This window comes from Somniosus microcephalus, chromosome 1 (genome assembly GCF_052327205.1).
Source record: "Somniosus microcephalus isolate GS21.2 chromosome 1, FLI_Smic_1.0, whole genome shotgun sequence".
NCBI classification, from domain to species: Eukaryota; Metazoa; Chordata; class Chondrichthyes; order Squaliformes; family Somniosidae; genus Somniosus; species Somniosus microcephalus.
Genome location: NC_140987.1, coordinates 62,360,236 through 62,387,196, shown reverse-complemented (window position 1 = coordinate 62,387,196; position 26,961 = coordinate 62,360,236). Strand labels below are relative to the sequence as shown.

The 26,961-nt window shown below is 45.3% G+C and overlaps 1 protein-coding gene across 1 annotated transcript in view; it reads left to right on the top strand.

Moving 5' to 3' along the window:
- The window catches only part of pde8b (phosphodiesterase 8B), a 440,027-nt gene that overhangs the window by 398,958 nt on the left and 14,108 nt on the right, over positions 1-26,961 (top strand). The window contains exons 17-20 of the mRNA XM_085982537.1: positions 8,786-8,921; positions 15,278-15,476; positions 16,083-16,300; positions 16,924-17,062. Coding sequence (XP_085838663.1) covers positions 8,786-8,921; positions 15,278-15,476; positions 16,083-16,300; positions 16,924-17,062 — 692 coding nt within the window. The remainder of the gene's footprint in view (positions 1-8,785; positions 8,922-15,277; positions 15,477-16,082; positions 16,301-16,923; positions 17,063-26,961) is intronic.

Genomic DNA, 26,961 nt, shown 5'->3' with positions numbered 1-26,961 from the left:
TCTTCTATCCTCGGGAGAGGATATTGTACTGTGTGAAGGACTGGGTTCACCGTCACCTTGAAGTCCACACAGATGCGAACCTTCCTTGGCTCCTCAGACTTATTGTTTAACGTTTTCTTCATGACAGGAACGATGGGTGTCGCCCACTCGCTCCAGTCTACCTTAGATAACACGCATGCATTCTCCAGATTCTCCAGCTGTGCCTCGACGGCTGGGCGAATTGCATATGGTACCGGTCTTGCTTTAAAATACTTGGGAATTGCATTCTCTTCTATTTTTATCGAGACGGTTACGCCTTTAAGAGTTCCCAGTTCTTGTTGAAATACCTCTTTGGCGTTAGCTAAGATTGTTGACAATCATCCAGGAGTGACGTCGTCATCCTTTTTACCAGCCACCGTCAGTGCCTGAATGGAGTGTCAGTCTAAACTCATCTTTCTGATCCATTCACGTCCCAATAACGGTGGTCCACCATCTTGCAGTATGTACAGATACAATTTCTGTATTTCCTTGCCGTTGTATTCGACAGGCACCCTTATTTTTCCTCTGGGGTATACTTTTTGCCCCGTATACGTCTTCAAGACAATGGATGTCTCTTTCAAGGGTATGTGTGAGAATAGCCGCTCGTAGTCTCGTCGATTCATGACGGTCAGAGCTGATCCTGTATCCAATTCCATTTTGACTTGGGACCCTGCTATCGTGAGGGTGACCCAAATGGTTCAGTGATCCTCTTTTGCGATTACATTGTGAAGTTTGAGACAGCTTAGTCTCTTGTTCCCGGATTCACTATCGCTTATCTGGTCTTTGGAACTACTGTCCGTCATCTTTTGTACTTTCCTGTACTGTTCCTTAGTAGCCTTTTTGTTGTCGTTAGTCTTCTTCCCAGACCTGCAAACTCGTGCAATGTGTCCCATCTTTCCGCATTGCCTGCATATTTTGTCCTTGGACCAGCAGTCCTTCTGGTCATGGGTTGTTCTGCTGCAGCGATAACATTTTTCAAATCCCCGTGTCATTTCATGGGTGCCGTATTCCTGTGGCTTTTGCTGTATTTCCGCAGCTCCCCTTGCTGCTGCTTCGTACGATATTGCCACGCTGAAAGCCTTATCTAGCGTCAGCTCTTTCTCTGAGAGTAACCTCTTCTGGGTTCCTTCACTCAGGAGTCCACAGACAAATTTGTCCCGTAGGGTATCTGCCAGTCCTGCTTCGAACTGGCAGTGCTTTGATAGCTTGCGTAGTTCCGTAAGGTAATCAGCATTGCTCTCATCTTTATGCTGATTTCTCCTGTGGAATTTAAATCTTTCTGCTATCAGCAGCGGTGTAGGATTTAGGTGTTCCTGTAGGATATCAACAATTTCATTAAAACTCTTCGCCTTCGGTTTGGCTGGAGCAATCAGGTTCCGCAATAGGCCGTACGTTCTTGTGCCCATTAAGTTTAGTAGTACCAATGCCTTTTTCTCATCGGTTACTTCGTTTGCCTCGCAATATACCTCGACTCTTTCCACATACGTGGTCCAGTCTTCTATTGCATTATCGAAGGCAGTGATATTGCCAGTCTTCGGCATCTTGGAAATCTAAGATGGTGCCTCCCGCGCTTTGCCTTCTTCCCCCGATTTAACAAAATGGCGCCTCCCGTGCTTTCTGTCTTCTCCGCTGCTGCTAGCGCTGTTGCTGGCGTTTTATGCCTTGATGGCGACGCCCTATGGTCTTTGCGCACTTCCCCCCCGCGCTGCTGCTAACGCCGCTCTCCGTGGTTCCCGTAGCAACTGCAGCTCCTCGCGGCTTTCTGCGCTTCTAATTTTTATTATTTCCCCGTCGTCGGAGCAACCCTGCGGGACACTTGCCTCCCTCTTCTCGGGTCTGTACGCTGCCCGGCTTCGTAGCACTGGCCGCACCGTGTGCTCCACCCTCTCTCTCCTCGCCCCGACAACGCTGCTCGGCCCCGTTGAAAAGCCACCCGATCGAGCTCTAGACCGCCGCAGCCCAGGAAGGATCAGTGTACTACCTGCCACCAGCCCGATTAGCTGAAACACCATCGACAGGATAACCAAGCCCTGCTCTCGACAGCCACTCCTGCAAATCTTCAACTCCGATGAATCAGAGGCGGATGCCCACGGTCGACGCCCGTTTCTTCTGTTCGTTTGATTTTTTTTTTCTTTCTTCCTTCTGGCCTCGACCTCTGATAACTTCGCTTCAGGGATGGATCCCCATGAGGTGGTGCAGACTGTAGGTAAGTTCGGATCTGCTCGTCGCCAGTATTATGTCCGTGTGTAATTGAGACACGGACTGCAGGAGTTGGTTATAACAGGTCTTTACTGAGTGGAGACAACCTGGAACTACTATGCAAATGTTACTACACAGGCTTATATACAGGGGTGGTCACTACTGGTACTGCAGTATACAGGGGCTGCAGAATATAGTTCCTTCTGCAAAGTACATACACTACAAAGGTCATGGAAGTGCTTCCTGCATTGCATCTAGGTGTGACGGGTGACTCCCAGAGAGTTGACCTCTGCAGCCACCTCCATCCAGGCAGCCCTGGTCTCTTTGGGAGGCCTCTTCCTCCCTGAGCGAGGGTAGAGGACCTCCCTGTGGGCCCTTACCCCATCCACCAAAGGTCTGCAGTGACGTCTCGTTGAATTTGGCAGCAGCTCGGCCTCTGCTGCTGGCAGCAGCTGGTGCAGGCTCCTCTGCCATTCTGCAAGTGTGGTTGAGAAGCCTGCAGAGGTGGAGAAGCTTGCTGGACACTTTAAAAGCACCACGAATGATGACATCATACTGTGGGGCTTTCTGACTGGAAATGGACAATTAGCAAGGGTGCTCACACACTGGAACTTAATTGGCCACTTGAGGGAAAATTGCGTGCAGCTGGCTGACCCATTTTTTTTTCGGGTCGGAACCCGACATTCGGGGAACCCAAAAATTTCCCGCACGATCCAGAAAATCGGGCCCATTCTCTCTGTGTCCACTCTATCAAAATTTTTCATAATTTTAAAGACCTCTATTAGGTCACCCCTCAGCCGCCGCCTTTCAAAAGAAAAGAGACCCAGCCTGTTCATCCTTTCCTGATATGTATACCCTTGCATTTCTGGTCTCATCCTTGTAAATCTTCTCTGCACCCTCCCTAGTGCCTCTATATCGTTTTTATAATATGGTGCCCAGAACTGTACGCAGTACTTTAAGTGTGGTCTAACCAAGGTTTGATACACGTTTAGCATAACTTCCCTACTTTTCAATTCTATCACTCTAGAAATAAACCCTAGTGCTTGGTTTGCTTTTTTTATGGCCTTGCTAACCTTTTTGTTTTATTCGCTTATGGGATCTGGGCCTCCCTGGCAATGCCAGCATTTATTGCCCATCACTAGTTGCCTTTGAGAAGGTGGTGGTAAGCCACCTTCTTGAACCGCTGCAGTCTGTGTGGTGATGGTACTCCCACAGTGCTGTTAGAGAGGGAGTTCCAGGATTTTGACCCAGTGACGATGAAGGATCGGCAATATACTTCTAAGTCAGGATGGTGTGTGACTTGGAGTGGAACTTGGAGGTGGTGGTGTTCCCATGCGCCTGCTGCCCTTGTCCTTCTAGGTGGAAGAGGTCGCAGGGTTGGGAGGTGCTGCCGAAGAAGCCTTGGCGAGTTGCCGCAGTGCATGTTGTAGATGGTACACACTGCAGCCACGGTACGCCAGTGGTGGAGGGAGTGAATGTTTAAGGTGGTGGATGGGGTGCCAATCAAGCAGGCTGCTTTGTCCTGGATGGTGTTGAGCTTCTTGAGTGTTGTTGCAGTTGCACTCATCCAGGCAAGTGGAGAGTATTCCACCACACTCCTTACTTGTGCCTTGTAAATGGAGGAAAGGCTTAGGGGCGTCAGGAGGTGAGACACTCGCCGCAGAATACCTAACCTCTGACCTGCTCTTGTTGCCACAGTATTTATGTGGCTGGTCCAGTTAAGTTTTTGGTCAATGGTGACCCCCATGATGTTGATGGTGGGGGATTCGGCGATGGTAATGCTGTTGAATCTCAAGAGGAGGTGGTTAGACTCTCGCTTGTTGGAGATAGTCATTGCCTGGCACTTCTGTGGCGCGAATGTTACCTGCCACTTATCAGCGCAAGCCTGAACGTCGTCCAGGTCTTGTTGCATGTGGGCATGGACTGCTTCATTATCTGAGGAGTGGTGAATGGCGCTGAACACTGTGCAGTCTTCATTGGTGAACATCCCCATTTCTGACCTTATTTTGGAGGGAAGGTCATTGATGAAGCAGCTGAAGATAGTTGGGCCTAGGACACTGCCCTGAGGAACTCCTGCAGCGATGTCCTGGGACTGTGATGATTGGTCTTCAATCGCCACAACCATCTTCCTTTGTGCTAGGTATGACTCAAGCCAGTGGAGCGTTTCCCCGCTGATTCCCATTGACTTCAGTTTTACTAGGGCTCCTTGATGACACACTCGGTCAAATGCTGCCTTGATGTCAAGGGCAGTCACTCTCACCTCACCTCTGGAATTCAGCTCCTTTGTCCATGTTTGGACCAAGGCTGTAATGAGGTTGGGAGCCGAGTGATCTTGGCAGAACCCAAGCTGGGCATCAGTGAGCAGGTTATGGGTGAGTAAGTGCCGCTTGATAGCACCTTCCATCACTTTGCTGATGATTGAGAGTACGCTGATGGGGCGGTAATTGGCCAGGTTGGATTTGTCCCGGTTTTGTGGACAGGACATACCTGGGCAGTTTTCTACACTGCTGGATAGATGCCAGTGTTGTAGCTGTACTGGAACAGCTTGGCTAGAGGCGCGGCTAGTTCTGGAACACAAGTCTTCAGCACCATAGCCGGGATGTTGTCGGGGCCCACAGCCTTTGGTGTATCCAGTATGCTGAGCCGTTTCTCGATATAGAAACATAGAAGATAGGAGCAGGAGTAGGCCATTTGGCCCCTCGAGCCTGCTCCGCCATTTAATCAGATCATGACTGATCATCCAAATTCAGTACCCTGTCCCTGCTTTCTCCCCATATCCCTTGATCCCTTTAGCCTTAAGCAATATATCTAACTCCTTCTTGAATATATTTAATGAATTGGCCTCAACTGCCTTTTGTGGTAGAGAATTCCACAGGTTCACCACTCTCTGGGTGAAGAAATTCCTCCTCATCTCTGTCCTAAATGGCTTACCCCTTATCCTTAGACTGTGACCCCTGGTTCTGAACTCCCCCGCCATCGGGAACATCCTTCCTGCATCTAGTCTGTCTAGTCCTGTTAGAATTTTATAAGTTTCAATGAGATCCCCTCTCATTCTTCTAAACTCCAGCGAGTATAAGCCCAATCGACCCAATCTCTCCTCATACGTCATTCCTGCCATCCCAGGTATCAGTCTGGTGAATCTTCGCTGCACTCGCTCCATGGCAAGAACATCCTTCCTCAGATAAGGCGACCAAAACTGCACACAATGCTCAAGGTGTGGTCTCACCAAGGCCCTGTACAACTGCAGCAAGACATCCTTGCTCCTGTACTCGAATCCTCTCGCTATGAAGACCAACATACCATTTGCCTTCTTAACCGCCTGCTGCACCTGCATGCTTACCTTCAGCGACTGGTGCACAAGGACACCCAGGTCTCGTTGCACTTCCCCTTCTCCCAATCTATTGCCGTTCAGATAATAATCTGCCTTCCTGTTTTTGCCACCAAAGTGGATAACCTCGCATTTATCCACATTATACTGCATCTGCCATGCATCTGCCCAATCATCCAACCTGTCCAAATCATACTGGAGTTTCTCTGCATCCTCCTCACAGCACACACGCCCACCCAGCTTTGTGTCATCTGCAAACTTGGAGATATTACATCTAGTTCCCTCATCTAGATCAATATATATTGTGAATAGCTGGGATCCTAGCACCGATCCCTGCGGTACCCCACTAGTCACTGCCTGCCACTCGGAAAAAGACCCGCTTATTCCAACTCTTTGCTTCCTGTCTGCCAACCAGTTCTCTATCCAAGTCAGTACCTTACCCCCAATCCCATGTGCGGCAGACCGAATAAATCCGTGCATAAATGAGGTTTCTGCTGCACCTCCAGTGAAATAACACCAGTGGAGCGGGAGCAGGTAAGGAATTTTCCAGCCAATGTGTTTTTATGTTATACGAGTGCAGTATCAGTAGAGATTTAAGTCAACCAGTTTGAATGCAGATCGATTCAGAAGTAGAGTGAGAACACCTGTGATAAAAGTTTAAAAAGCTCCCAGGTGGTTTACTGGATCACCTTTAAATTTTCAGTGTAAGCGAAGAGGTGGTCTTGAAAATTTCATCAGGGTTTGGATACCACTGGCTAAGTATTGTTGTAGATGCATGCTGAAGGCTTCACTTTGAGTGTTGCAAATGGGCAGTATAACTCGGTGCTGCTTCCTTACACTGCTCTAAAAGCCGATATTGCCAACAACTGCAGCATTAGATTGGTATGGCCAGGCTGTTTATTCAGATATCCAGCATCCGCAGTGTTTTGCTATTGGGGCAGTAATTCCTCCCCAAACGCGTGAGTACGGAAGGGGTACTCACGCGTCTGGCCGGAGGAAATGCCGGTTTTCAGCATGCACAGCGCATGCGCTGAAAACCGGCATTTCCTCTCCTCTAACCCAAGAGGTGAAGAGGCTAACGCGTGCGCTGTAGGGGGCAGCGCGTGCGTCTTGGATTTCCTCTGTTTTGGGGGATTTGCGCATGTGTAAAGGCCTCCGGTCTTTACGCTTGTAAAAAGCACACGTAAGTATTTATTTTTTACAGGTAAGTGGTGTTTTAGTGCAATTTAGAATTTTTTTCCCACAAGTTTATTATTTTAAAGAATCTACAATAAGGTAAGTTTAGTTTTAGACCCTTTTTATTAAAAATTTATTTTTTTCAAAAAAAAAAATTATTGTTTAAATTTTTTTTAACTTATTTATACTTAATTTAATGATTGGGGTGTTTTTTAAAATGTTATTTAAAGTTTAAGTAGTGTTTTGGGGTGCAGTACTTTTCATGAGTTTGACAGTTCTTACACTCAAACTTATGAATGAAGTTTCCCCTCCCCTGATTGGCTGAACAGTGCTCACCTGATCCCAGCCGGCACATCGCACTAACTACGCCGCTGGGTCAGAACCGGGCCACTGACAGGAAATCCACTGCGGGCCAGGTTTCAGATGTCGGCGCGCCGGGTAAGTGCACATCGGGGGCTTGCACGCACGGCAAGCCCCCGACACCAAGTTCTGGGCCATTGTTTATTACAGTAGTTCCAGTCAGGTCAGGTGTTTCCACTGGATAGTCTCCTCAGTGAAAAACAAGGCAGCGTTTTTCAGTTAACTCAAGTTTTGAGACTGTGAAAATATTTATTGTCATGGTATTGTCTTTCAGTACAGGTCCGAACAGTGGGAAAAATTGAGAATTGAAAAGAAAACCTGTCTATGACTAAGACTTAGTACCAACATGTATGTTTGAAACATGCAGAAGAGCTGCACAGGCTCATTGCTTATTGGCATATTTGTGTCAGAAAAGTATTAACTAAGTGTGACAGTGATATGAAATGGCTGTCCATAGCACAAGTAACATCTTGTCATTTTACATGTTAAAATGTCTTTAATGGAAAAATAGGCCAAGAAACGTCCACAACACATCTTACATCAGGGACAAGAATCATTTTCTTGCCATGTTGTCACATCATATTAAAAAAACATGGTATAATTGTCCAGTGTCTACAACACCTAAACCATAGCTGGGCATTATTAGCACTTGTTCTATTCTTTCCCAGTATACTGAGCATAATTTCCTGATGTTAATGTCTGAGGAATTTGTAAGGGCAGTGGTGGTCACTAAACCATATTCGTTCCACTATTTTACTCTGTGCAGTATGTCTGTGGTAAGGATTTAGCTCCAGAGCAAAATTGGTGACTTCAAAATTGATGGATTGCACGTTACTGGAGCACACTTGTATAGAACCCAAGGCTCCAGAGGTGAGCTTCATGCCGCTTTGACTCTAGGGTTGGTGTAATAATGGAAATGGTCTGTAGGTTTGAAGCTGGAATCTCTGCCCTGCTGGGTGACTGGGAGCAATGTGGTGAAGTTTATTGGTGCTCCAGGTAATGTAGGACAAAGGTTCTGGTCCACTGCTTGCTGGTAGGGGGAAGATTTCCTTTAGTCAGTATGTTTTCATGATAAATATAGCAGGAAGATTACAGATTATTATTTCTAGTGAAATTGCAAATGGACTCTTTTCTAACGATCTTACAATTTTGTAAGAAAAGCAAATGTAGGGAATCTTCCTGCAATACTTTGTGACCAGAAGAAATTGACCTCCTTGGTGAGGTCTTGGTGCACAGTCAGCAGAAAGCATGGAGTAGGCTGCTCCTCCTAGGAAGAGAATGAAAATCAGAGGTAACTCAATGGAGCTGCCTGTCAGCTGGTTTCAGAAGGGCAGTGACAGAGGCCTGGAAGCAACTCGTCTGCCCGACCTCTGGGAAAGATGTATGCTGTTGAGAGACTTGAGACAAGGAATGAAGAATAAAATATAAAACAACTTGCTGCCCCCATCCCAAAGAATGAAAGGTGGCTTAGTTACAGATACCAACAAGTTGATGTCACCATATTGATACCTGTGCACCCTTGGAGAAAGCATCAAGTGCTGTCATAGATGTCCACTCTCTGTAGGAGGGTTCAAAGGACAGCTCCAGCAGATAGTTCAGAAGCAGTTTTAGTTTGGGTACAGATTTCCCAATGTTGTATGTTCGATATAAAGACACTTTGTATTGGGATGTACTCTAAGTTTTTCTTTTTCTTTATTCTAACAGACCTGCAGCAAAGTCACAGCCATTTTGCCATTCCAGTTGCCTTAAGCGATGTGCCACCTCATGTAGCAGAATTGCTTGAAGATGAAAAAAACTGGGACTTCAATATTTTTGAGCTTGAGGCTATAACTAACAAAAGGTGGGTGCCAATCTTGAATTGTATTGCCCTGTAGGCTAAATGCAAGAGATTCTTTGACTTACCTTAAATTACATGTTGGTCATGTATAATTCATTGATGATTTGGCACTAAATGGTTTCTAATTATGGGGGAGTAATTTTTTTTAAGATAATGTTCCTTGTGACGTTCATTTAATAATTTTCTGAAACGATTTAACATAATTAGCCTTATATTGGGCCATAATTTGCGGCCCCTACGGGTGCGTACGAGGTGCACACACGCCCGTAAGGGCCTCGCATGTTACGGGTTTAGGCATGTGCTGCACATGTTCCAAAACCCGGAGCTTGCGATCCACCGTATCCCCGGGAAAAAGGCATCCGCAGGCGGAGTGTTAGCTATTTGCCCAACTTCTACCCAGCGAATGCCTGTGAAATAAAAGCAGGTGTAAGGCCTGATTTTACCAGTGTAAGAGTTTCAAAAATCAGAAAAATAAAACATTTTCAATAATTTATACATTTAAAAACCTGTGAAATAAGGTAAGTTTATTTTTAGCCCCTTTAAAATGTAAATTTATTTTTCAGAAAATTATATTTTTGTTTTAAATATTAAATGAAAAGCCATTTTAATTCATTTTAAATATGTGATGGTTTTTTAAAATTTGGTACAGAGGTCTTTTTTGGGGTATTCCCATTCATACTTACAGGGATTCCGTACATACAGAATCTCCATAAATATGAATGGGGATTCCCTTCTGTCATTCGTTGGGCCGGCCCACGTGATCCCAGGGGCGCTTGCGAACCGCCTGCACCCCTGGGATATGTGGGTCTCTACACATGTCTACGCATAGAAATCCAGGAGCGCGAGTCTCCGTGGATCCCGAGGCAGAAGGTAAGTACATAGATTTTTTGCCAGTCTGAGGCATCCGCCCACGGGAAGCTTCCAACCGTAAATTCAGGCCCATTATTTTTAACGTATGATTGCACTTAATTATGTACATTTCAGTTCAATGGATGATCCATATTAGCCTACTCCTGAGGTCTCCACTATCACAGAAGCCAGTCTTCAGCCAATTCGATTCACTCCACGTGATATCAAGAAACGGCTGAGCGTACTGGATACAGCAAAGGCTATGGGCCCCGACAACATCCCGGCTATGGTGCTGAAGACTTGTGCTCCAGAACTAGCCGCGCCTCTAGCCAAGCTGTTCCAGTACAGCTACAACACTGGCATCTATCCGACAATGTGGAAAACTGCCCAGGTATGTCCTGTCCACAAAAAGCAGGACAAATCCAACCCGGCCAATTACCGCCCCATCAGTCTATTCTCAATCATCAGAATAGTGATGGAAGGTGTCATCGACAGTGCTATCAAGCGGCACTTACTCACCATTGACCAGAAACTTAACTGGACCAGCCACATAAATACTGTGGCAACAAGAGCAGGTCAGATGCTAGGTATTCTGCGGCGAGTGTCTCACCTCCTGACTCCCCAAAGTCTTTCCACCATCTACAAGGCGCAAGTAAGAAGTGTGATGGAATATCTCCACTTGCCTGGATGAGTGCAGCTCCAACAACACTCAAGAAGCTCAACACCATCCAGGACAAAGCAGCCCGCTTGACTGTCACCCCATCCACCACCTTAAACATTCACTCCCTTAAACATTCACTCCCTCCACCACCGGCATACCATGGCTGCAGTGTGTACCATCTACAAGATGTATTGCAGCAACTCGCCAAGGCTTCTTCGGCAGCACCTCCCAAACCCGCAACCTCTTCCACCTAGAAGGACAAGGGCAGCAGGCACGTGGGAACACCACCACCTCCAAGTTCCCCTCCAAGTCACACACCATCCTGACTTAGAAGTATATCGTCGATCCTTCATCGTCGCTGGGTCAAAATCCTGGAACTCCCTACCTAACAGCACTGTGGGAGTACCTTCACCACACGGACTGCAGCGGTTCAAGAAGGCGGCTCACCACCACCTTCTCAAGGGCAATTAGGGATGAGCAATAAATGCCGGCCTTGCCAGCGACGCCCACATCCCAGGAACAAATTTTAAAAAGTTTAAGTAAAGGGTTTACCTTTTCATTGAGAATCTTGGTCAACTTGGCTTCAATTGTGTAACTAGCAAGTACAGTTCTTTGTGTTTGTTTGTTTTTTAAAAAACAATTAAAAATCAGGTTCAAAATGTAAGATTTTCCATGGGAAAATACAGTGTCACTAATAACTCATAAATATACATACCGTTATTCACTTGGGAGTAAACTCTGCTCCCAGTGTAAACTGAAATTTACAACAGTGACTACACCTCGAAAGTACTTAATTGACTGTAAAATGCTTTGGGTCCTCCTGAGGGGGTGAAAGGCGCTATATAGCTACAATTAATGCCAGGTTAATTATGTCTTTCTTTTAAAATGAAAGGAAAAATAGAGATGAGTGAACAGGCGAGTAGGAAACAAACAAAAACCTCTGTCCTTGTACCAACTAGTGGGAACAGCCTTTCCCCGTCTAGCCGATCCAAACCCGTCATAATCTTGTACACTTCTATCAAATCACTCCTCAACCTCCTTTGCTCTAATGAAAACAAATCCAGCTTCTCCAACCTTTCCTTGTAGCGAAGATCCCCCATCCCCGGAACCATTCTGGTAAATCTCCTCTGCACCTTCTCAAGGGCCTTCACATCCTTCCTAAAAGTGTGGTGACCAGAACTGGACGCAATACTCCAGTTGTGGCCTAACCAGCACTTTATAAAGGTTCAGTATAACTTTTCTACTTTTGTACTCAATACCTCTATTTATGAAGTCCAAGATCCCATATGTCTTGTTAACCACTCTCTCAATATGTCCTGCCACCTTCAGGGACCATATTAACTCCCAGGTCCCTCTGTCCCTGCACACTCTTTAAAACTCTGCCATTAAGTGTATATTGCCTCTCCCTGTTCCTTCTGCCAAAATGCATCACCTCACATTTCTCTGTATTAAATTCCATCTGCCACTTGTCTGCCCATTCTGCGAGTCTTTCTATGTCCTGTTGCAATCGATTGGTATCATCATCACTGTTTGCCACACCCCCAAGTTTGGTGTCATCGGCAAATTTAGAAATTCTACTCTGTATTCCAATATCCAGGTCATTTACTAGCAGGGGAGCCCCGCGTTGCGAGGGCTTTTTTGGGGCTGGTCGACGTGTGGGCCGGGAGCCTGGGACTGGATTTGGGTTGTCAGCAGTTTCCAGGGCTTTTTTGGGCCTGGTGGATGTGTGGGCCGGACGCCTGGGACTGAATTTGGGCTGTCGGCAGTTGGAGAAGCCTAGGCCCGTTTTGCACTGTTTTTTAACCTAAACATTTCTAGCTTTTAATACCTTCAAAGATGAAAGTTAAAGTACTTATAAAACATTTTTGGTAAATCTTTTTTTTTTTTTTTTTATAAAAGAAACTGACCTGGATTAGTAAAGTTTTGAGCTGCCCTGGCTGCTGTATAATGGCTGACAGATCCCTGAGATGAAAATGATTAGTCCTGCCCACACACACACCGATTGGTCAACCATCAGGTGACTGAACTGTAGGATTGGTCAATCATCACGGCACAGGATTGGTCACCCTTGACGTCAGTCAATGCTAATGAGTGGATAATGAGTGGAATTTTGAAGGTTTTTTGTATAATGTGCAAACAATTTTTGTCCGACCAAAAAGTAAATATGCCTACAAGAGTCCACTAATGGTGAGCTTTCTTTTGATATAACATATGTGTAGGTACGCTCTATAACTTTTAATTGTATAGCCGGACAGAGAGACAGACAGAGAGACAGACAGAGAGACATATCCTTTTATATATATATATATATATATAGAAGATATATATCAAAGAAAGCAATGGCCCCAGCACTGACCCTTGGGGAACACCACTGTCTACCATCCTCCAGTCTGACAAACAGCCATTTACCACAACTCGCTGATTTCTGTCCTTAAGCCAATTCCTTATCCAAGTACACAAACCATTTGGCAGAGTGGAGGGACCGCCACATTGCATTTAACCTGTTCTGTTCCTGCACTGACATACCAAAAGTATGGCTTCTTCATGAACTGCCCTATCCTGTGACATTTTCAAAGCCTTGGAATTCACTTTTTTCCCAATCCATTTATAGCCTGCGTTCTGTCATGTTATTTGGTAATTGTTTCTCCTCTGATGGCCGCTGACATCACTGGATGCCAGTTACCAAATTAATTAAAGCAAATAGCCTTGAAAGTATATATAAATTCCCCATTCAATATCTAAGCTTGTGGGGAGTTGTAATGAAAGATGGAACTGCTTCCTGCAGTGCCTGAAATTTAAATCCCAATTTAACTGGCTGCAAACATTGTGCAGACAAGCAAGCCATTGGCAGGCAAATTCCATCAACAAGCACCAAGAAAGCCAAAGGCAATGATCGCCAATAGGGTATGACATTTCCAGGTAACAAAACAATAGCAGGTACACAAACATGTGAGCATCCTGAAAGCAAGTAATTCAAACAAGTTGGGCAGGATTTTGCAGGGGCTCAGCGGGCACGATCGGTTGTGGGTCAGGCGGGAAAGTGTTTTTTTTCCCCAGATGGTCGGGACCCCGCTGTGAACCCGCCGCCATGCGCCTTTACTAAATGTCGGATCTGTCAGTGCTGAGCAGACCCGACACGCAGTGGCGGGGGAGGCAATTAAAATCATTAGTGGCTTGTTTACAACCACTTATCAATAGTTTTTTCTCAGCTTTTTGGATTTGACAGGTCGTCCACCGGTTTCCTGCTGTGCCTAGACCTCGTCTGTGAAGCTGAGGCGGGAGGTCAGTGGCCATTGAATCAGCTGATGAGTTGACAACTTCAGATGTCAAGTCAAAGCTCCCAGCTGATTGAGACATGTTCCCTTAACCACTAACTTCCCTAAACTGCATTTCCACTACAGATTCAGAATGCTTCAACTCTTTACACAAGTCTCCATCCAGCCGGAACTCATTACCTCTCCCACCATTGACAGATCGCTTCTGTCATCTCTACTTCACCTGCCATCTATTCAACAGCCTGAGTGTGCTTGAAACTCTCTCACCTTGGTCCTCAGAATCCCACCACGATCAGCCCCAACAGCAGCAGCACCAACAACACCACGAACCTTCTCACAATCACCTGATGCTGCACAGGACAGAGGGCATCAGCGCACAATCACATTGCTGCCCAGGAGGCCAGTGATGGCCTCACCATGGCCAGATTTACTTCACTTGATGCTGTACACCCTGGCTGCCACATGATGTGCCAGGTTGGCGCCACCTCACACCAACACCATAAAGCATCCCTACAATGCCCAAGCCATTCCTTTCACACTCATGACCATTGCAGGGGGTACCGTTATGTCTCACCATTCACTGCAACTCACTAAGCCACTTCCAAAGGTGCACACAGATCTGTCCAAGAATGCAAAGTGTTGAAAATAAAGGTTTCAATGTTTGACAGCACATTAACAGAATCTTTGCATGAACATTGCATAAAACACCCAAGTGCCTACCCTTGTGTGTTGTTAGTTGGTATGATTGCACTAGGATGAGGGTGCGTGTGAGGGGTGGCTAGTGAGATGGGGATTAAATAATGTAGATAGAAAGGGATGGGTGGAGGTTCAAGGTAAGTTGGTGAGAGTAATGATGTGCAGGAGTAGGGTAGGGAAGGTGGCATGATGGGGATGTGATGAAAGGCACAGCAGGATGAAGTTGAGTGCGGCTTTGTACTAACGTCTCGTGATCTACTGAGATCATTGAAAGGTTTGCGCCATTGCAGTCTGGTCCTCCTGACGACATCCCTGCTTGTGCCCTCCTGTGCAATGTGCAACCAGGCTGTGTTGGTGTCCTGGGGAGGTCTCTTCCACCCATGGGAAGGGAAGAGAACCTCCCTCTGCGTGCTGTGACTCCCTCCATAAGCATATGGAGGTAGTCATGGGAGAGCCTGGGTGCAGCTCTGCACCTCTGTGCAGTGCTTGTCAGTGTTTGCAGCACCTCAATGCTGTAGAACACGGACAGCACAAATGTCAAACTAAATTTGGGCATGGTCCCTTTAAGGAAACCAGCTGATGGCGCGTCATCAAATGACGTCATCAGACCCACTTCCTCTAATTGGCCGGAAAACTCGCTGGACGGGCTTAACAAGCCCAATTGGGTAAAATCATTTCAGAGGCCGGGCTGGAGACCGCAGCGGGGTCGGGACCCGCCACCAACGTTGCCCACCACAGACCCGCCGAGGTTCGTAAAATCGCGGCCGTTGTCTTTTGTAAATTGATACTCAATTGTAATCAATACTAAACGATTTATTTGATGCCAATGAGTTAGTCGCTAACATGCTTTGTAAACAATCCTTTCTGTTTTGTTTTAGGCCATTGCTCTATCTTGGTTTAAAAATCTTAACGCAGTTTAGAATATGCGAATTTTTAAACTGTTCAGAAACGACTCTAAGATCATGGCTGCAGGTCATAGAGGTCAATTATCATGCATCAAATTCATACCACAATTCAACACATGCAGCTGATGTATTGCACGCCACAGCATATTTCCTGCGAAAGGACCAAGTCAAGGTAAACCTTTATACTGACTAATCAAGTACATTGAATCTTGCAATAAAACCTGGTTATGATGGACGTTGGTTGTAGCTCCCTAACAATGGAGCCATAGAAAACATCTAAGGTCGACTTCATTTCTACAATATGTGATGGGAGACATTTAAGTGACTGAATATGCGGAGGGTGGGAAGAAGGATGGAAATAAAGCAACATTTGTCTTGAGGGTGGAAAGTCCTATTTTAACTGATTTTTCTGAATAGTGATATAGAGGGTGAAAATTTTTTTACAGTGCCCTTTGATGGAGGATAAATACCCCCAGCATTTTTAACAAGTGAATCTGCTGTAATTCAAATTATTATGACAAGATCTTTAAATACCCAAAAATATTTTAGAGTTATTTTTGGAAATGTGTTTTTTTATTTTTAAATGTCTTCTATTTCTTATGAAAATGGCAATATTTTATCATTTGCATGAAACCAATTATCAATACTTTCATTTGAGTAGCTCATGAATTTCTCATTATTGCATAATTGTTAAGAATTTCACTGAAACTAGGCACCAGTTAATGTTTTCTTTTAATCTTGGTTTGTGCAGTCTCTCATTTATTGCTATGTTTTGCAGGGGAGTTTGGACGAGTTGGATGAGATTGCAGCACTCATTGCAGCCGCCGTGCATGATGTGGACCACCCAGGTCGCACCAACTCCTTCCTGTGCAACGCAGGAAGTGAGCTAGCAGTACTGTACAATGACTTGGCCGTGCTGGAAAGTCACCATGCAGCCCTGGCCTTCCAGCTTACAGCAGGAGACAACAAGAGCAACATCTTCAAGAACATTGAAAGGTTAGATTTACTGATGAATAGATTATCAGGCCACTGAGAGTCCTCATTGCCAAGATTGTATATGCATTTAGTTTGTTTAATAGTACAGTGACAGTCAATCTCTAAAGTCAACTGGTTAAAAGTAAGAATTTAAGAGGTAACTTTTTGCTTTTGCTATCCTGGGAATGCCGAGGGCCCATATCAGAATATCAACAACTTGCATTTATACAGCACCTTTAATATCGTAAAACATCTCAAAGTGCTCACAGGAGCGTAATCATACAAAAATTGACACTGAGCCAAAGAAGGGGACATTAGGAAAAGTGACTAAAAACTTGATCAAAGAGGTAGGTATAAGGAGCTCATTACAGGAGGAGAGAGGGGTTCAGGGAGGGAATTCCAGAGCTTAGGTTCTAGAAAGCTGAAGTCACAAACATCCAAACATATGAAAATGATGGGCAGGAAAAGACTAGCTGGTCCATCAAGCCTGTCCTACACTCTTGTACTGTTACTACATCTAAAAAAATTAAGAAAAATATATAATTTTTTAAATCGAACAGCAGCAAGACTTTGCTACAAGATTCAACTAATGCTGAACCAAGAAAGAAATGTCAGTTTGTAATCATTCGTCCAATTTCTTCCAGGAATCAGTTTCGGACGTTGCGACAGGCAATCATTGATATGGTTTTGGCGACAGAGATGACAAAGCATTTTGAACATGTGAACAAATTTGTGAACAGCATCAACAAACCTATGACTTCTCTTGAGGAAACCAGCTCAAATGTAAGGTCTAAACCTCAGCCGCCTCAGTGTGAACATTGTCATGTATCAGTGACATAGCAACATAAGAATTAGGAGCAGGAGTAGGCCATATGGCCCATCGAGCCTGCTCCGCCATTCAATAAGATCATGGCTGATCTTCGACCTCAACTCCACTTTCCCACCCATTCCCCAGATCCCTTGATTCCCCTAGAGTCCAAAAATCTATCTGTCTCCGCCTTGAACGACTCAGCATCCACAGCCCTCTGGGGTAGAGAATTCCAAAGATTCACAACCCTCTGAGTGAATAAGTTCCTCCTCATCTCAGTCTTAAAAGGCTGGCCCCTTATCCTGAGACTATGACTAGGTTCTAGACTCTCCAGCCAGGGGAAACAACCTCTCAGCATTTATCCTGTCAATCCCCCTCTGAATCTTATATGTTTCAATGAGATCACCCCTCATTCTTCTAAACTCCAGAGAGTAAAGGCCCAATCTACAGTACTTAGCTCTGGCAGCCAGAATCAAATCTAGTAGCTGCGATTGGCACAAAGATCAACTCCATAAAATCTATCTATATTATAATAATATAAGTGCTACCCTTAATTGATTTCAAGGCAGTAATTTAATCTCAGGGCTCATTGGCATTTTGATTATAAACTGCACAAGCTTCCTGCTCATACTGATGATATTAGCTGAGCCATTTGATTAAAGTACTGCTTTATAAATACACCAAGGTTCCTAACATTCTATGCATCCTTGATTCTGATACCAGTATTTTAGAAGTATACTAACAAAGAAACATTTAATTTTGGAATGTGGGTGATACTGGCAAGGCCAACATTAATGTGCATCCCTAGTTTCCCTTGAGAAGGTGGTGGTGGGCCTACTTACTGATCTGTGTAGTGAAGGTGTTCCTACAGTGCTGTTAGGGAAGGAGTTCCAAGATTGTGAGTTCCAGGATTGTGACCCTGGAACGGCGCTAAATGTCCAAATCAGGATGGTGTGTGACTTGGAGGGGAACTTGGAGTTGATGGTGTTCTCATGCACCTGCTGCCCTTGTTCATCTAGGTGGTGGAGGTTGTGAACTTGGGAGGTGCTGCCGAAGAAGCCTTGGCGAGTTGCTGCAGTACATCCTGTAAATCGTACACACTGCAACCAGGGTAGGCCAGTGGTGGAGGGGGTGGAGGTTTAACCTATTGGATAAAGTACCAATCAAGCGGACTGCTTTGTGAAGACATTCAGTAGATGGAATCCATTTTCACCATCGTATGATTTCTGATTGACGTCTGTGCAGTCGAGCTGCAGTGACACTAATTTTCAATCATAATTCCTATGAATTTCAACTATTAATATAGTACAATAAGATGAATGTGTTTTACTAGTATTCTCTGAACAAATTAGTTTATTAGTTTGCTGTATCTTTCATTTTATAGAGGGAAATGCAAGTTGTTGTTGAAAATAATAAATGCCACAATTTACAAAAAGTATAATTCTGGCAGAATTCCATTTTTATTATATTATTGTATACATGTATTTGACATGCAAGTACAATGAGAGTCTAAAGCACAGCAAGTAGGGGAATCTGCTTAATGCTGGCATAATTACCAGTTAATGGGAGCAAACCCTATTGCTGGCCTTGAGCATCATGAATACCACGTGTTCTGTTCATCCACATAAAGAAAATGTTGTGAGTAGGTGACGCATCAGTATCAGTGGGAAGTCCTCAACTTTTCTGTTGGTTTCATCATTGGAAACCTTGGAGTAAACTGTTGGCTGCATCAACTCATCCACCAGCTTTCCCAAACATTAGAAAACATAGAAACATAGATTATAGGAGGAGTAGGCCATTCGGCCCCTCGAGCCTGTTCCGCCATTTAATGAGATCATGGCTGATCATCGAAATTCAGTACCCTGTCCCTGCTTTCTCCCCATATCCCTTGATCCCTTTAGCCTTAAGAAATATATCTAACTCCTTCTTGAATATATTTAATGAATTGGCCTCAACTGCCTTCTGTGGTAGAGAATTCCACAGGTTCACCACTGTCTGGGTGAAGAAATTCCTCCTCATCTCAGTCCTAAATGGCTTACCCCTTATCCTTAGACTGTGACCCCTGGTACTGGACTCCCCCACCATCAGGAACATCCTTCCTGCATCTAGTCTGTTTAGTCCTGTTAGAATTTTATAAGTTTCAATGAGATCCCCTCTCATTCTTCTAAACTCTAGCGAATATAACCCTAATTGACCCAATCTCTCCTCGTACGTCATTCCTGCCATCCCAGGTATCAGTCTGGTGAATCTTCGCTGCACTCTCTCCATGGCAAGAACATCCTTCCTCAGATAAGGCGACCAAAACTGCACACAATACTCAAGGTGTGGTCTCACCAAGGCCCTGTACAACTGCAGCAATCCTTGCTCCTGTACTCGAATCCTCTCGCTATGAAGGCCAACATACCATTTGCCTTCTTAACTGCCTGCTGCACCTGCATGCTTACCTTCAGCGACTGATGCACAAGGACACCCAGGTCTCGTTGCACTTCCCCTATTCCCAATCTATTGCCATTCAGATAATAATCTGTCTTCCTGTTTTTGCCACCTCGCATTTATCCACATTGTACTGCATTTGCCATGTATCTGTCCAATCACCCAACCTCTCCAAATCATACTGGAGTTTCTCTGCATCCTCCTCACAGCACACACGCCCACCCAGCTTTGTGTCATCTGCAAACTTGGAGATATTACATCTAGTTCCCTCGTCTAGATCATTTATATATATTGTGAATAGCTGGGGTCCTAGCACCGATCCCTGCAGTACCCCACTAGTCACTGCCTGCCACTTGGAAAAAGACCTGTTTATTCCAACTCTTTGCTTCCTGTCTGCCAACCAGTTTTCTATCCAAGTCAATACCTTACCCCCAATCCCATGTGCTTTAACTTTACACGCTAATCTCTTATGTGGGACCTTATCGAAAGCCTTCTGAAAGTCCAAATACACCACATCCACTGATTCTCCCTTATCTATTCTACCAGTTACATCCTCAAAAAATTCCAGTAGATTAGTCAAGCATGATTTACCTTTTGCAAATCCATGTTGACTTTGTCCGATCCGGTCACTGTTTTCCAAGTGCTCTGCTATTACATCTTTTATAATGGACTCTAGCATTTTCCCCACTACCGATGTCAGGCTTACTGGTCTATAATTCCCCATTTTATCTCTACCACCTTTTTTAAATAGTGGGGTTACATTAGCTATCCTCCAATCCGTGGGAACTGTTCCAGAGTCTATAGAATTTTGGAAGATGACCAGCAATGCATCTACTATTTCTAGGGCCACTTCCTTAAGTACCCTAGGATGTAGATTATCAGGCCCTGGGGATTTATCGGCCTTCAATCCCGTCAATTTCCCTAACACCATTTCCCTACAAATACTGATTTCATTCAATTCCTCCCTCTCATTAGACCCTATGTTCCCCGACATCTCTGGGAGGTTATTTGTGTCCTCCTTTGTGAAGACAGAACCAAAGTATGTATTTAATTGGTCTGCCATTTCTTTGTTCCCCATTATAAATTCCCCTGATTCTGACTGCAAGTGATCTATGCTTGACTTCACCAATCTTTTTCTCTTCACATATCTATAGAAGCTATTACAGTCAGTTTTTATGTTCCCTGAAAGCTTACTCAAATACTCTATTTTCCCCCTCTTAATTAATCCTTTTGTCCTCCTTTGCTGAATCCTAAACTGCTCCTAATCCTCAGGTTTGGTGCTTTTTCTGGCCAAATTATATGTCCTCTCCTTGGATCTTATGCTGTCCCTAATTTCCCTTGTTAACCACGGTTAGTCACCTTTTTTGTTTTATTTTTATGCCAAACAGGGATGAACAAATTCTGTAGTTCATCCATGCGATCTTTAATTGTTTGCCATTGCCTATCCACCGTCAACCCTTTAAGTAACGTTCCCCAATCCATCCTAGTCAACTCGTGCCTCATACCATCGTAGTTTCCTTTAATTTAAATTCAGGAGTCTAGTCTCTGAGTCAACTACTGCACTCTCCATTTTAATGAAGAATTCTGTCATATTATGATCGCTCGTCCCCAAGGGGCCTCGCACAAGATTGCTAATTAATCCTTTCTCATTACATAATACCCAGTCTAAGATGGCCTGATCTCTAGTTGGTTCCTCGACATATTGGTCCAGGAAACCATTCCGTATACATTTTAGGAATTCCTCCTCCACAGTATTGTTACTAATTTGGTTAGCCCAATCTATATGTAGATTAAAGTCACCCATGATAACTGCTGTGCCCTTATTGCACGCGTCTCTAATTTCCCATTTAATGCCATCCCCAACCTCAGCATTACTGTTTGGGGGGTCTGTATAAAACTCCCACTCACGTTTTCTGCCCCTTAGTATTTCTCAGCTCTGCCCATAAAGATTCCACATCATCAGAGCTAATATCCTTCCTTACTATTGTGTTAATCTCCTCTTTAACTAGCAATGCTACCCCACCTCCTTTTCCTTTTTTCCTGTCCTTCCTGAATATCGAATACCCCTGGATGTTGAATTCCCAGCCTTGGTCACCCTGGAGCCATGTCTCTGTAATCCCAATTATAGCATATCCATTTACATCTATTTGTGCAGCTAATTCATCCACCTTATTACGAATGCTCCTCGCATTAAGACACAAAGCCTTCAGGCTTGTTTTTTTAACACTCTTACACCTTTTAGAATTATTATTTACTGTGGCCATGTTTGATTTGCACCCTTGATTTCTCTGCCTTCCACTTTTGCTTTTCTCCTTCCTGTCTTTTGTTTCTATCCTTGCTTCCCTTTCCTCTGTCTCCCTGCACAGGTTTCCAAACCCCTGCCATTTTAGTTTAAACCCTCCCCAACAGCACTAGCAAACAGTCCCCCTAGGAGATCGGTTCCGGTCCCGCCCAGGTGCAAACCGTCCAGTTTGTACTGGTCCCATCTCCCCCAGAACCGGTTCCAATGTCCCAGGAATTTGAATCCCTTCCCCTTGCACCATTCCTCTAGCCACATATTCATCTGAAATATCCTTCTATTTCTACTCTGACTAGCACGTGGCACTGGTAGCAATCCTGAGATTACTACCTTTGAGGTCCTATTTTTTAATTTACCTCCTAACTCCCTATATTCAGCTTTTAGGACCTCATCCTGTTTTTTACCTAAATCGTTGGTACCTATATGCACCATGCCAACTGGCTGTTAACCCTTCCCCTCTAGAATGCCCTGCAGCCGCCCCGAGAGATCCTTGACCCTTGCACCAGGGAGGCAACATACCATCCTGGAGTCTCGTTTGCGGCCGCAGAAATGCCTATCTATTCCCCTTACAATAAAATCCCCTATCACTATAGCTCTCCCGCTCTTTTTCCTCCCGTCGTGTGCAGCAGGACCACCCATGGTGCCAGGAAGTTGGCTGCTGCTGCCTTCCCCCGATAAGCCATCTCCCTCAACAATATCCAAAGTGGTATATCTGTTTGAAAGGGGGATGGCCACAGGGGACCCCTACATTACCTGCCTGCGCCTACTACACTGCCTGGTGGTCACCCATTCCCTTCCTGCCTGTGCAGCCTATACCTGCGGTGTGACCAACTCCCTAAACATGCTATCCACGATGTGCTCAGCAACGTGAATGCTCCAGTATGTATCCATTCACAGCTCCAGCGCCGCAATGCGGTCTATCAGTAGCTGCAGCTGGATACACTTCCTGCACACATGGTCGTCAGGGACACAGGAAGTGTCCCTGATTTCCCACATAGTGCAGGAGGAGCATGCCACAGGGCCGAGCTGTGCTGCCATAACTTACCCTTTAATTAATTCAAATTAAATCAAATCAATTCAATACCACTAATTACTCTACAATTAAATGATATACTCAAGGGCCCTTGTTTACTAGCACTCCCCGCTACACAACAGAGACCCTAGAAAGTATAAACCACAAAAATTAAGTTCGGAAAAAAGCGAGAAAGAGAGAAATACTCACCAACCAATCACTTACCTGCTTTCTGGTGATGTCACACTTTGATTACTTTTTACTTCTCGCTGCTGCCGCCGGTGAGTCTGGACCGCTCTCTCTCCCCGCTCTTTAACTCCTCGGTCTCCAGGCTCAGTCTCCACCCAGGGCCGCCCTCGCTGCTGCCACCGGTGAGTCTGGGCCGCTCTCTCTCCCCCCCGCTCCTTAACTCCTCGGTCTCCGCACTCAGTCTCCACCCAGGGCCGCTCTCGCTACTGCCGCCTGTTGAATCCGTGATTCTTAAAGTATGATGTTTTCCAATAACTACACGGAGGCTGTAACTTAACAATCAACAGGTGTTTACTGGAGGAGGGTAGTCTAAAGACTGACAGTACAGAGGCATGCTCAAGGCTTATATACAGGTGTGGTCACTGCCGGTACTACAGTATACAGGAGCTGTAAAAGTAGTTCTCTCTTAAAGGTACATACACTACAATTCCTCCCCTTTTAGATTAGCAGTACCCATAATGTTCAAATAACAATTAACACTTTAACATGCACATTAAACTGAAATAGTCCATTTATAGATTCAGTCTTTGGGGCGGCTTCCTGATCCTTTCTGGATAGCGCTTTTCCTGAGGTTCTTGTTCTTGGTGCGGAGGCGATTCTGGCCCCTTTTTGTCGGTTATTTCATCAGTTTCCACTGCTACTGTTTCTGAGGTAGATGCTACCGGTATGTCGGGTTCATCCCCAGAGACGCGAGACATGGGGTTCACTCGTTCCTGTGACGCTAAGATCTGGTCGACGTGGCATCTCACAATGTTCTCCCCGAAATCCACTGTGTACATTAATGGCCCCTGCCGTGTGCATATCGTTCCGGGTTGCCATTTCTCTGTTCGGTAGTCACAGGCCAAGACTGGTTGTCCTACATTGAAGCTCCTTGTCGGCTTCTCATTGATGTGCTGGAATTGTTTATCCTCAACATTTCTTCACACATTTGGTCCAGACGAGATCTCAACCTTCGGTTAAAGAACATCATGGCCAGGGTCTGGTTGGTAACTGCATGTGTCGCATTTCTGTAGGCTAACAGGAAATTGTCCACCTTATGCTGTAGTGGAATTTCATCATCGCACATGGCCTTTATCGCCTTTTTAAAGGTTTGTACGAACCTCTCAGCCAATCCATTTGTGGCTGGATGATACGGGGCGGATGTGTAATGCCTTACCCCATTCCTTCTCATAAATTTCCAAAACTCTTCGGCCACAAACTGGTCCATTATCAGAGCAAATCTGCTCTGGCAAGTCGTTCCTGGCAAATATGGTCCGTAGGACTGCAATCGTTTTCTCTGTAGTGGTTGAGGACATTTTTATCACCTCAGGCCATTTCGAGTGAGCATCCACTGCTATTAAGAACATTGAGTCCATGAATGGACCAGCAAAATCAATATGCACCCGTTACCATGGAGAGGAGGGCCACTCCCATGGGTGTAGAGGGGCATGTGGTGGTGCATTTTGGACCTTCTGGCATCCTGAGCAGCTCTTGGTTAGGTCCCCGATTTGTTGATCGATCCCCGGCCACCACACATAAGCCCTAGCAAGGCTTTTCATTTTCACCCCTCCCAGATGACCTTCGTGAAGCTCATTGAGCACTCTCTCCCTTAACTTGGGTAGAATTACCACTCGGGATCCACACATCACTGTCCCCTGGCATACTGACAGCTGTTCTCTTCTGGATGAGAATGCTGGCAACAGTGAGTCGCCATGTGTTGGCCATCCCCTCACCGTCAAATCATATACCCGAGACAGTGTCGGATCATTGCGGGTCTCCTTCTCTATATCCACGTTAGTTACTGGCAATCGTTCAATTATTGACAAATAAAATATCTCAATAGGGTCCACTGCTGGTGCTTCCTCCACAGTAGGCAGTGGCAGGCGTGATAGCCCATCAGTGTTTCCATGCTGTTTCGTGCCTTTATATTCTATTTCATATTGGTTCGCCCCTAGAAAAAGGGACCATCTTTGTAACCGTTGTGCAGTCATCACCGGAACGCCCTTCTTTGGATTGAAGATGGAGACAAGTGGTTGGTGGTCAGTCAGCAAGGTGAACTTCTGCCCATGCAGATAGTGGTTGAATTTTTTTACTCCCCATACTAGGCTGAGGGCCTCCCTGTCAATCTGGGCGTAGTTGCGCTCGGCTGAGGTTAGTGACCGAGACGCAAAGGCTACTGGCCTCTCCAACCCGTCTGGGAATTTGTGCGACAGCACCGCTCCAATACCATAGGGTGATGCATCACATGCCAACCGAATTGGTAGTGCTGGGTTGAAATGGGCCAACACCTCTTTTGATGTGATCAATTCTTTGCACTTCTGGAAAGCTCGTTTACATTCGTCATTCCACTTCCATGGTACCCCCGTTTGCAGTAGGGTGTTCAGTGGGTGTAATACTGTAGACAAATTTGGTAAGAACTTATGGTAGTAGTTTACCAGCCCGAGGAACGACCTCAGTTGTGACACATTTTCCGGTGCTGGAGCCTTGACTACTGCCTCAATCTTTTCAGGGGACTTATGTAACCCCTCTTCATCAATAACGTGGCCACAATACGAGATCTGCTTCTGGAAAAACTCGCACTTGTGGTGATTAGCTCGTAGCCCATATTCCTTTAATCTAGTGAGCACCTTCTCCAGGTTGGCAAGGTGATCACTGTCATTTTCGCCCGTGACCAGGATGTCGTCCAAATAACACTGGGTCCCTGGAATCCCTTGCAGGACTTGATCCATTGCCCTTTGCCAAATAGCCGGAGCCGATGCTACCCCGAACACCAGCCGGTTGTATTGGTAGAGACCTTTATGAGTGTTGATCGTGAGGTATTGTTCCAAGGCTTCTTCTACCTCCATTTGCAAGTACGCCTGGGCCAGATCAATTTTGGTGAAGCGTTTACCTCCAGATAGCGAGGCGAAAATATCCTCAATCCGTGGAAGCGGATATTGTACCGTGTGAAGGACTGGGTTCACTGTCACCTTAAAATTCCCACAGATGCGGACCTTCTTTGGTTCCCCAGGTGTATTACTCAATGACATCTTCATTACAGGAACGATGGGTGTAGCCCACTCGCTCCAGTCTACTTTGGACAGTACTCCTGAACGTTCCAACCCTTCCAGCTCTGCTTCGACAGCTGGTCGGATCGCATAAGGCACCGGTCTGGCCTTAAAAAAACTTTGGGCTTGCATTTTCCTCTATTTTAATCATTGCTGTTATGCCTTTTAGTGTTCCGAGTCCCTCCTGGAACACTTCTTGTGCGTCAGTTAGCATTTTTGACAGTCGTCCAGGTGTGACATCATCATCCTTTTTGGCCTCAACCTTCAGTGCCTGTATGGAATGCCAATCTAATTGTATCTTCCGGATCCATTCACGTCCTAGTAGTGGTGGTCCTCCATCTGGCAATACATATAGGTCCATTTTAGGTATTTCCTGGCCTTTGTATATCACTTTCACCCTTATTTTTCCTTTGGGGTAGACTTTTTGCCCCGTGTACATCTTCAAGACAATCTCTGTAGCTTTCAAGGGTATATGTGAAAATAGCCGCTTGTAGTCCCTTTGGTTTATGACCGTTAGGGCTGATCCTGTGTCCAATTCCATTTTCACTTGGACTCCGTCTATCTTGAGTGTGACCCAGATAGTCTGGTGATCCTCCATTTTGGTTACCTTATATAGTTTCAGACAACCCAGCTCCTTGCTTCCGGAGTCTGTATCACTTTTCTGTTCATCTGAACTACTGTCCATCACCTTATGTACCTTTTTGTACTTCTCCTGTGGAGATTTCTTGCTGTTGGTTTTCTTCCCTAACCTGCAGACTCTTGCTATGTGTCCTGCTTTTCCACACTGTCTGCACACTTGGTCCTTGAACCAACAATCCTTCTGGTTGTGTGTTGTTCTGCCGCAGCAATAACACT